Source organism: Hibiscus syriacus, unplaced genomic scaffold, assembly GCF_006381635.1.
Source record: "Hibiscus syriacus cultivar Baekdansim isolate YM2019G1 unplaced genomic scaffold, ASM638163v2 tig00110576_pilon, whole genome shotgun sequence".
Taxonomy (NCBI): Eukaryota; Viridiplantae; Streptophyta; class Magnoliopsida; order Malvales; family Malvaceae; genus Hibiscus; species Hibiscus syriacus.
In genome coordinates, this window is record NW_024062787.1 from 283,301 (window position 1) to 294,898 (window position 11,598).

The window sequence follows — 11,598 nt, forward strand, 5'->3', positions numbered from 1 at the left end:
ATTATCTTCTTATTTCTTTTGTGAACTCTCTACTTGTTCATTTTTAACCATAACATGGATGGGAAGAAACTGGAATATAAGGGCGAGGATGCGTTGAAGGAGATTGAGAATTTAACAGCAACTGCTGCTGAAGTTCAGTGTGGCATCTTGAAAGAAATTTTAAAGCAAAATGCAGAAAGTGAGTATTTGAATAAGTATATGAAAGGATCTAAAGATGTTTCTCAGTTTAAAAGTTGTGTCCCAGTTATTACCTACGAGAATATCTATCCTTATATCCAGAGAATTGCTAATGGTGAAGGCTCTTCCCTCATTACTGGTCAGCCCATAACTGAAATTCTGTGCAGGTTTCCTCCTGCTGTCTCTACTCTTTATACCATTGTCTCTTGTTCTTTTGCTTCTTTCAAATAATTTTTCATGTTCTATATTGCAATTTGAATGAAACTTGTTTCTCAATTTGCAGCTCAGGGACTTCTGCCGGAGAGCCTAAATTAACGCCATCAATAGCTGAAGATCTTGACCGTCGCACGTTTCTTTATAATCTCATCATGCCAATTATGAACCAGTTACCTTACATCTTCTTCCTTTTTTCTATATTGTTTTCCATTAATTCCGTCACGCCATATTTGACTGTGTATGCATTTGTGCATGCATGTTTGTTCATTTGTTGGACTTGGTAACCGCCTCATACGCTCTTTGAAGTTTTTCTACCCTATATTCTTTCTTGAAGTGGTTTCTATCACTTTCAATTGAGAAGATGTTATTCCATATTTTTGCTTTAAAAAATTCTTTGGATCTTCATGATCCACCACAAATTTTGGATTCTCCATTCTGAGCTTAAATTTGATGCACGATTAAAGCCGTACTGTATAGTGTTTCAAGGGTACACCTTACTATCCATTAACAAGATTGTAAGAAGAATTTGCTGCAAACTCAGCACTTTCAGAAAGTAATCCCTACTTGAGTTGAAGCAGCCAGAACTTTTATCCACTCACAAGTTGCTTAGTAATCTTTAGAATTTAGATCATGTTATTAATGGAAGTTAGCGTGTAATTCATGAAAAGAACTTTTCTCTCATCCGCATCAAAACTTTTTGCACAGTAACATTCAGATTAATGAAAGCACTATTATAGTGTCTCAAATGTAATAATCGAATCGTAAAAGATATTCGGAACTCGATAATGAATTTCTCAGTAAGCACACACTAAGTATGAATTCTCCAATGATAAGTAGTAGATGTTTTGGTTAAAATGATGCTTTTATTGACATTTTGATTTTTAGGTACATTTCTGGTCTTGATGATGGGAAGGCCATGTATCTCTACTTTGTCAAGGCCGAATTATCTACACCTTGTGGTCTGCCAATTCGCACCGTGCTCACCAGCTACTACAAGAGCAAGCACTTCAAGTGCCGAACACGAGATCCATTTAACGATTTTTCAAGCACAGATAAGGCAATCTTGTGCAATGATAGCCACCAAAGCATGTACTGCCAGTTGCTAGCTGGTCTAGTACATCGTCACCAGGTTACGAGACTGGGGGCTGTATTTGCGTCGGCTTTCCTCCTAGCCATTTCTTTTCTTGAGCGTAAATGGGTTCAATTATGCAATGATATCCGCACTGGCCATCTTGACCTATTGATCATAGACCCTACGTGCCGGTCATCGATGATGGATATACTATCATCACCTAATCCCCATCTAGCTGATGAGATAGAGGGCATTTGTAGCCGTCCATCTTGGAAAGGAATCCTGTGTGACCTTTGGCCCAGGGCCAAGTACATAGAGGCTGTAGTCACTGGCTCCATGGCACAGTATATACCAGCTCTCAAGTATTACAGTGCAGGAAAGTTGCCTTTGGTTTGTACTATGTATGCTTCCTCTGAGTGTTACTTTGGTGTCAACTTGAAACCTATATGTGACCCTGCAGAAGTATCATTTACCCTCTTGCCTAACATGTGCTATTTTGAATTTTTACCATTGGGTGAAAATGGAACGCTTGCCATGGACATAGATGAAGACGAGGCAGTGCCGAATGACAGGCTTGTTGGTTTGGTGAATGTTAAAGTTGGCTGCTATTACGAATTGGTGGTTACTACTTTCTCTGGTAAGAAAACAATTATTTAAAAGCTTTTTGTTGAAAGAAAACTCATGTTTCCTTTAGTTCGCTGCCCGCCGTAAAAGATTTGGTGCATGTTGCTATTGTCGTTGTCACCGTCCATCAACATTAGTCGATGTTTGGTTAATGATTCAGGTCTGTATCGATACCGTATTGGGGATGTGCTTCAGGTGACTGGATTTTACAATCAAGCCCCACAGTTCAGATTCATTTGCAGGAGAAATGTTGTGCTCAGTGTTGACAATGACAAAACCAGTGAGGAAGATCTTCACAGAAGCGTCACCACAGCAAAGAAATTGTTAGAACCCTTCAACGCTTTGCTTGTGGAATACACTAGCTATGCTGATACATCCTCTGTCCCTGGACATTACGTACTCTTCTGGGAAATTCAAATGGTAGATTCCGCCATCTCAATCGATGCAAAGCTGCTAGAAGAATGTTGCGTTACTGTCGAAGAAGAGCTCGATTATGTCTACAGGCAATGCCGTACCCGGGAAAAGACCATAGGGCCACTCGAGATACGGGTGATTGAGCCTGGAACATTCGAGGCGTTGATGGATTTCTTCATCAACCAAGGGGGCTCTATCAATCAATATAAAACACCAAGGTGCATCAAGTCTAGCAGTGCTCTTAAGCTGCTGAATTCTCATGTCTTGGCATCATTCTCTAGTCCTAGGGATCCCAGATGGATTCCGTTGAATGGCAAATAAACGAATCCTAACTTTGTTTTGTAAGTTTGGCTTGGTTTGTCTTCTTAGTCTAGCTAGCTAAACAATTGCTATAGTTTCGAATGGCTTGAATCACAAGCAATCGGATAGCCCGATTTATCAGACTATAGCTATGAGCCACATCGCTCAACCTGTAATCTTCATCTTATTTGCAAGTGAATATTTCTATTTCTAACTTAGTGAGCACTTAACTACAAAATTTTAACACATAAATACATGCATATATATATATATATATATATATATATATAAGTGTTCTGAACTCTAAGTGCTTAATGGTTGTCTGAGTAGTACCATACGAGTAAGTTTCTGTCGACACGTCTCTGCAAAGTAGTACGTATGGTACTAGATGACTAAGAAAGCTGCTGTCTACCTTTATTCAAGGAAGCATTGTCTCGTTGACAGGACAAAGCAAAAGAACACTATGATAATGGCCATTTTCCTTTTCTTTCACTGGCGCTTAGGCTAGTTAACAGTTCGATTTGATTCCAACGACATTTCAGCCCAAAAGAGAGTGCACCATATATCAGAACCAAGAGAATTAATCTTACGCAAAAGTTTCAGATTGGATTCCTCAGCTTGTGTGCATGCATTTGCATGTGCATGTGTGCTGCCAAAGGGTACGGCCCATAATGATTTATGAGTTTTATGGCGATATTTTGGGAGAAGTATGCGTCACCTACATCTTACAATGCTTTCCAAAGGGTACATTAATCTTGGGAGAAGTGTCTTGCTCACGCCTCAAACTTCCAGTACCGTTAAGTCTTTCTTTCTTTAAACATGTGCCCCACCAGGTCGGCTTGAAAATCCCTGCGATGCACAAACAATGCAGTATCTTTACAAGATAATCATCACTTTAGCCATTTACCCTCCCACATTTCTAGCTCCATCGTGCCCGATGATATGCGCATGCATATTCTCTCTTCTTTTACGTCACTTTCACTTTGAAACAATGGATTAATTGGGAGAAGATGCATGTACCTATGCCTATGCCTATGCCTATGCCTATGCCTATGCCTATACCTATGAGATGCGACCATGAAAGCTTTGCTTTTTCATCAGATTTTCCTCGAATCTGTCGTGTTTCAAAGGAGAGAGATGAAATTCACATGCTTCCTATATATTAATATGATTGTATGCAGACCAATCAAATGGATAATCTAAACGGACTTGAAAAACAAAGGCTTAATCACATTTGTAATAGAAAATATTGTATGAACTACCAGCACTGAACCCTAAATAATGGTTCAAGAGATATATTTGTGTGAAATGTTATCCTGTACCATCCACTTCCAAAAGAAATGTATGGTGGTACAAAGGCAAAAAAAGAAGAAAACGACGTCTAAACTGCACTAAAAGTTACGGCGTACAAGACTAGGACTAGCTAGCATCTTCTAGCAATAATGATGTCAAATCCAACAGTTTCATGTCGTGTTCCATCCACATGCTTGTGAAAAAAGTGATGTAATTGCAAGATTAATCATTGGTTTAAGGTGGTTAGCCTTAAAAAATTGTTTAATTACCAAAGGACTTAAACTCATTCTAATGACGAGATATTTTTAGGATCTGTGGACAAAACAGCTTTCAAAGTCCATGCCTGGTGTCCAAACAAAATGCAAAAAGATATGATCTATTGCCAGATTCGATCAGTATTTGGAAAATCGACAATGCCAAAAGGTAATGCTGTAAATGAAAAAAGTGAACAGTTTTGTAGAGGAGAATATTTAATTGTGGATAAGGTTGTTCATCTGATACATGACTTGTTATTCCCATTTTTACATGGCATAAAAAAGAATGGTGCAACTTAAAACTTGCAAAGTTCGTTCATCATAATAAGATTAGAAAATAGTATTTATGTGAACTCATTAAGTGACTTTAATGATTAAATAAAGTGTTATTTTTCCTTAATATTTTGTGTTCGACCAGTTGCATGCAAAGCGTGTTTGCGTTGTCAAGGACTACAAAAAATTATAAACAGATATAACATTATAATTACTCTAAATTATCAAAAAAATAATATTTATATATAATTTTAAATATAAATAAACTGATTTATATTTACAGATTAAACTACTTAGAGAAAACATATCATTCTTTATCACTATGACCACTCCTTGAATTCATCCTAAAACGCTCGCTAATGTTTAAGTTAAAAGAAGTTTTTGAATATAATATATTAGAATGTAAAGATAGAGATTTAAGGGTTTTCTAACCCCTTTATAGAGTCAGTGGTCCTCAGCTATGCCCGTGGCCTTGCAGCTTCTTTGTTACAGGCTCTGGACCTTATTTTAGCTATTTTGGGCCCATAAAATGACCTAATTAGTGGTATAACAAATTCCATTTAAAATGGAATACAAGGGCTCGTTATCAGAATCTTTCAACCCGTCTCGGAGATTCGGTAAGATGACCCTTTATCACCATATTTATTTGTTATCTGTATGGAAAAGTTTTCTCAAACCATCCAAATAACTGCTTTTCGGGGTAAATGGATTCCATTCAAAACCTCGTCTAAGGGTCCTGCGATATTCCATCTTTTCTTGGCGGATGACATGATCCTATTTACGGAAGCATCTATTAAGCAAATGATGGTCATTCGATCAGTTTTGGAAGACTTTTGTGTGGTCTATGGTCACAAAGTTACTTGTGCCAAAATAAATATATATTATTCCAAAAAAATGTCTCGTGCAATCTGCGACATCACATCAATAATGGTTTTGGGTTTACTAAGGTTGATGACTTGGGTAAGTACCTCGGTGTGCCTTCGTTACATCGAAGGGTTACCTCTACCTCGTACAACTATTTAATCCAAATGGTGCTGAGGAAACTTAGTGGGTGGAAAGCGAGATGCTTATCTCTAGCTGGTCGGGTTACCGTAGCCAAAGCAGTGCTCGCCACTCTTCCCACTTATACGATGCAGACTGTTGTTCTCCCTAAAAGGATCTGTTTAATCAAGTGGGATGATGTGTGTCAACCGGTTACTTGTGGTGGTCTTGGATTCCGACATTTTAAAACTATTAATGAAGCATTTTTGATGAAATTAGCCTTTAATATGCTTGTTCGTCGGAATGAGTACTTATGGGTTCGCTTCATTCGAGCTAAGTACAAGTGTGAGGATGGTGTGCCGATGGTCCTCCAAAACTCGAACTGTTCACGGCTTTGGAAGGGTCTTAGTATTATTTGGAATGATGTTAGGGAGAACATTGATTAGTCTATTGGTTCGGGTATGGAAGCTGAGTTTTGGCGTGATACGTGGATCCGAGAAATTGTCCGCTTATTAATTATGCGGTTCCCGATTCTGTTCCTGCTTTGGGTTACGCTTCCGTTTTTTATATGTATACTGCAAGTAGAGAATGACGTTGGCCATTATTTACTCAATTCTTGCCACAAGAAATCCTGGTATGTATTGCAGCTTTGAAAGGACCGAGCAACACTTTAATCAAGACAGAGTAGGGTGGCGTTGCAACCAGGACCGCTCCTTTATGGTTAAGTCGGCTTATATTGTACGACATGGTGAAGTCATCGGCCCCAGTAATCGAATTTGGAACATTATCCACACATTTCAAAGTTTGCCTCGAATCAAATTGTTCATGTGGCTTATTTGTCACCGCAAGCTTATGACAAATGATGAGCGCGCTTGTCGTCACTTCGCTGATGATCCAAGTTGTTCTATTTACGGGGCTGCTTGTGAAGACATCGACCATGTTTTACGTTGGTGCCCAGCTACTTATCAGACTTGGAATGATCTGATCGTGCCTAACAAAATGTACTCCTTGTCCATGGATATTTCAGATTGGATCGCCATGAACTTACAAGGTGATTCGAACTTTGCCAAGAATCCATCTGGCTGGCCGTTGTTGTTTGCGGCAGTGATCTGGAACTTATGGCGTGGTCGCAATGCAAAATTTTTTTAGGCACCTATGGAAGTGGCTGGAATGATAATTGAACGTAGTGCTCGTCTTGTCCAGTTAACCCTACAAGCTGCTGCAATTTGCCGTGGTTCCTCAGTTTGGGTGCCTCCGTCGAATTCTTGGATTAAACTTAATTCATTTGCTGCTTGGAGATAAGCTGATAGTTATGCTCGGTGTGGCAGGGTTGCGAGAGATAGTGCCGGAAGATGGTTGTTTGGGTTTTCTAAGTTTATTGGTGCATGCTCGGTTACTGATGCTGAGTTGTGGGGTGCCTTTGTTGGTCTTAATCTGGCTTGGGATAAGGGATTTCGATAAGTTATTCTTGAGTTTGATAGTATGAAAGCGTTAAATATTCTTAGATCGGATTATAATGGAATCCACTCGCTTGACTAGCATCTCAACGAATTGAGAGGATGAAATTGATGTGTTCAAATTCAACATGTACTTCGGAATGGTAACAAAGTTGTGGATGCTTTGGCGAAGGGCGTCTCTTTTGACAATTTGGATCAAATCACTTATGCCTCCCCACCGGTGTCGATCGAGAGACTCCTACAATAAGACTTGATGACGACGAACCATGTTGTTAGTTAATACTTGGTTGGCTTGTTTATGTAGCTTGATTCCTTGTTGGCATTTTAGATTACCACATGTACTATTTTCTTCCATTTAGGTTAAGGATATTTTTAATGAGACATGTGTTAATCTTTCTCCAGTATGTCTTCTTGGCTAATGAAATCGTACATTTCATCAATATATATATATATATAAAAGGAAATATTTCTGGTACCTATGCTATGACGGCAATTCATGTTGCTAGAAACGTTGTTTAAGTCGATTCTATATGATTATAAATATAGACTGATGCGAGTATAGTTTAAGTTGAGAGATAGTTATGAGAGTTTAGTAAATTCAACAAAGATTTAAGAGTTTGTAAATTAACAATTAATGTATTATCATAAAATTATTTATATTTATTTGCGATAATAATGTTGTGTCACTTATAAAATTAAAGAGGTCCCCTCTATGCTTTTAATACAATATTTCATTTCGAGTCAAATAATCTTTTTATAGATGAAAATTATTAGTCAATCAATGATCAATATTTAAAATGACACAACAAACTTACATGACTTCGGACGCAATGTGTAAGTCAAGGTGGAGACGTACCTACCATGAAATCTAATTTTTTATGTTAGTTCTTTATTTAGTTATGGTACCTACCTTAAAATTTTATTTATGCCTACTCGATACTAAAAATTCTATTATTAATACATATGTTGTTGATTTTTGGCAAAGTCTCACATTGGCTGTGTATAAGGAGGAGGGGAAATTCTTTTGTTATAAATAAAGTCATCTTCCTCCTTAGTTAATCATCCCACAAATATAAGCCATCTTCTATATTAAAGGCTATTTGTATTCTTTCTCTCTTTGCAATATTTCCTCTATTAGTGAAATATTTTGGTGTTCTCTTTTATGTCTATTTAATAGCTATTGTCGGGTATAGTTATTGTTAATTATTGTCCTATTAAAATTACTTGTCTTGGTAGTTCTGTCTAAGGAAAGTGGGTTTTAAGAGGGACCATTGTGACCCCTCCTTTTTCCTGGGAATATACATTGGGGTGATTTTTAGTACAATCGTTTTCACACTAGTCACCTAGATAACAGTTTCGAAGGTGAATCTGTTATTGGTGGAAATTAACCCGAATTACACAACAATTGGTATCAGCGCTCTTGGTTTATTTTAGTATGCTCTGTGGTTGCGGCTTAGGCTGATCTTCCACATCAAAAAAAATTTCATTGGGATAATTGACATTCTGCATTGGCAGCTATTAAATAGAATTTGTAGCAGAAATGACAGACACTTCTTCATCTTCAATTTTGGCAAGAAATGCTGTGACAAATGTTAGATTTGTAGTGGATATTTTTGATGGCACCGGTCATTTCGGCATGTGGCAAAGTGAGGTTCTAGATGTCCTATTTCAGCAGGGTCTAGACATTGCTATTGAAGGAGAGAAACTAGATGATGTTGATGAGAAAGAATGGAAGAGGATCAATAGAATGACATGTGGTACTATTCGATCGTGTCTTTCTAGAGAGCAGAAGTATACATTTTCTAAGGAAACTTCTGCAAGTAAATTGTGGAAGGCACTGGAGGAGAAATTTTTGAAGAAAAGCGATCAGAACAAACTCTACATGAAAAAGAGATTGTTCCGCTTCAACTATGTATCAGGTACCACTATGAATGATCACATTACTAGCTTTAATCAGCTGGTGACTGATCTGATGAATATGGACGTGACTTTTGAAGACGAAGATATGGCTCTGATGTTGATGGGATCACTTCCTGATGAGTTTGAGTATCTTGAAACTACTCTACTTCATGGGAAGGTTGATGTGTCTCTCAGTGAAGTAACTGCTGCCTCGTATAGTTATGAATTGAGAAAGAAAGACAAACAAGAAAACACAAGTGTCGAAGCAAAAGCTCTTGTTGTTAGAGGTCGTTCGAAGAGTCAGAATAAAGGAAGCAGAGGGAGATCGAAGTAAAGTCCAGATTGAACAAAGATGAATGTGCCTTTTGTCGAGAAAAAGGGCACTGGAAGAAAGAATGTCCCAGGCTAAAGAATAAAGGCAAACCTGAAAGGGGGAAGGCTGTCTCAAAATCAAATGTGGCCGAGTATGATGATGCAGATTCAGATTTCGCATTCGCTGCTACGCCATCAACCAGCTGTTCCAGTTCATGGCTGTTAGATTCAGCTTGTAGCCACCATATGACCCCCAATAGAGAATGGTTCTTTGATTTTAAAGAACTAAAAGGTGGAATTGTCTACACAGCAAATAATTCCCCTCTTGACACACTTGGGATTGGTTCAATTCGCTTGAGGAATCAGGATGGATCAATCAGAACCTTAACAGGTGTCCATTATGTACCAGATTTAATGAGAAATCTCATCTCTGTGGGAACCTTAGAGTCAAAAGGTTTAGAAGTGAGGGAAAAAGATGGGATTATGAGGATTATCTTTGGTGCACTGGTGATAATGAAGGGAATCCGAAAAAGAAACAATGTGTATTACTTTCTGGGTAGTACAATTGTTGGGACAGCAGCAGTGGCAGCTTCTACTGATGAACATGAGTCAGAAGCAACCAGGTTATGGCATATGCGCTTGGGGCATGTTGGTGAAAAATCCTTGAAATTACTCATAGATCAAGGATTATTGAAGGGTGCTCGGACTTGCAAATTAGCTTTTTGTGAGCATTGCATCAAAGGGAAGAAGACGAGGGTGAAATTTGGAACAACAATCCATGATACTAAAGGTATTTTGGATTATGTTCATTCAGATGTATGGGGGACTTCCAAGAAAACTTCATTGGGAGGAACACACTATTATGTTACCTTTGTTGATGATTTTTCCCGGAGAGTTTGGGTGTATCCAATGAAGACAAAGGATGAGGTGCTAGGATTTTTCCTTAAATGGAAAAATATGATGGAGACTCAAACAGGCAGAAAAATCAAACGTCTCCGTACAGACAATGGTGGAGAGTACAAAAATGATCCATTTCTAAAAGTCTGTGAAGAGGAAGGTATTGTCAGGCACTTCACTGTCAGATGTACACCACAACAGAATGGGGGTGGCAGAGCGTATGAACCGGACATTAGTGGAGAAGGTTCGGTGTATGTTGTCTAATGCTGGGTTAGGCAAAGAATTTTGGGCTGAGGCTTTGGTCTATGCTTGTCACCTTGTCAACCGCTTACCATCGACTGCTATTGGTGGTAAAACACCATTAGAGAAATGGTTTGGAGTACTTGCTACAGATTATGATTCCTTACATGTGTTTGGTTCCACTGTATACTACCATGTTAAGGAGTCAAAGCTGGATCCAAGAGCAAAGAATGCGATCTTTATGGGGATCACCTCTGGTGTGAAAGGCTATCGTCTTTGGTGTCCAGAAAAAAAGAAAATAATCTTCAGCAGGGATGTTACCTTTGATGAATCTACCATGTTGAGAAAGGTGACTTCAGAAAAATTAGACCAGACAGATGGAACTCCCAAACAGGTGGAGTTTGAAGGAAGCAAGATTGTCCCAACCAGTAAAGAAACTGATGTTGACTCTCCTATGGTAGAAGAAGAGTCAGATGAAGAAGAGGTTCAGACCCAAGAACCTCCACAGCAACATGAATCAATTACACTCAGAAAGGGAAAGAGGACCATTAGACAACCTGCTCGTTATGATGATATGGTCTCTTTTGCATCACCAATTGCAATTGATGACGTTCCTGCCACTTTTAATGAAGCAGTTCAAAGTTCAGAACATAAAAAGTGGAGGATCGCCATGAATGAAGAAATGCAATCCCTTCAAAAGAATCAGATGTGGAAACTAGCTAGTCTTCCGAAGGGAAAGAAGGCAATTGGGTGCAAGTGGGTATATGCAAAGAAAGATGGATTTCTTGACAAGAATAACATCCGCTACAAAGCAAGATTGGTGGCTAAAGGCTACGCTCAAACGGAGGGAGTTGATTATAATGAAGTATTTTCTCCAGTTGTAAAACATTCCTCCATCAGAATTTTGTTGGCTTTGGTAGCATAGTTGGATTTGGAACTAGTTCAGATAGATGTAAAAACTGCATTTTTACATGGAGACTTGGATGAGGAGATCTACATGACTCAGCCAGATGGATTCAAAGTTGCTAAAAAAGAAGAGATGGTTTGCAAATTAGAAAAATCGTTGTACGGATTGAAGCAATCTCCAAGGCAGTGGTACAAGCGATTTGACAAGTTTATGATAGGGCAGAAGTACACAAGAAGCAAATATGATCATTGTGTGTATTTACGCGAGCTAGAAGACGGATCC

At 38.5% G+C, this 11,598-nt stretch overlaps 1 protein-coding gene across 1 annotated transcript; it reads left to right on the plus strand.

The window, feature by feature from the left end:
• LOC120133063 (putative indole-3-acetic acid-amido synthetase GH3.9) lies at positions 1-3,033 on the plus strand. The gene is made up of 4 exons (XM_039149720.1): positions 1-344; positions 461-562; positions 1,279-2,102; positions 2,250-3,033. Exons 1-4 carry the CDS (start codon positions 55-57, stop codon positions 2,822-2,824), a joined length of 1,791 nt encoding a protein of 596 aa, XP_039005651.1. The 5' UTR covers positions 1-54; the 3' UTR covers positions 2,825-3,033.
• The last annotated feature ends 8,565 nt before the right edge of the window (positions 3,034-11,598 follow it).

Excerpts from the sequence above, each read along its gene's own strand:
- LOC120133063 (XM_039149720.1), top strand. The coding sequence starts at position 55 with ATGGATGGGAAGAAACTGGAATATAAGGGCGAGGATGCGTTGAAGGAG. Across the intron at positions 563-1,278 it reads ATCATGCCAATTATGAACCA|GTACATTTCTGGTCTTGATG; the intron begins GTTACCTTACAT and ends TTTGATTTTTAG. Across the intron at positions 2,103-2,249 it reads GGTGGTTACTACTTTCTCTG|GTCTGTATCGATACCGTATT; the intron begins GTAAGAAAACAA and ends TTAATGATTCAG.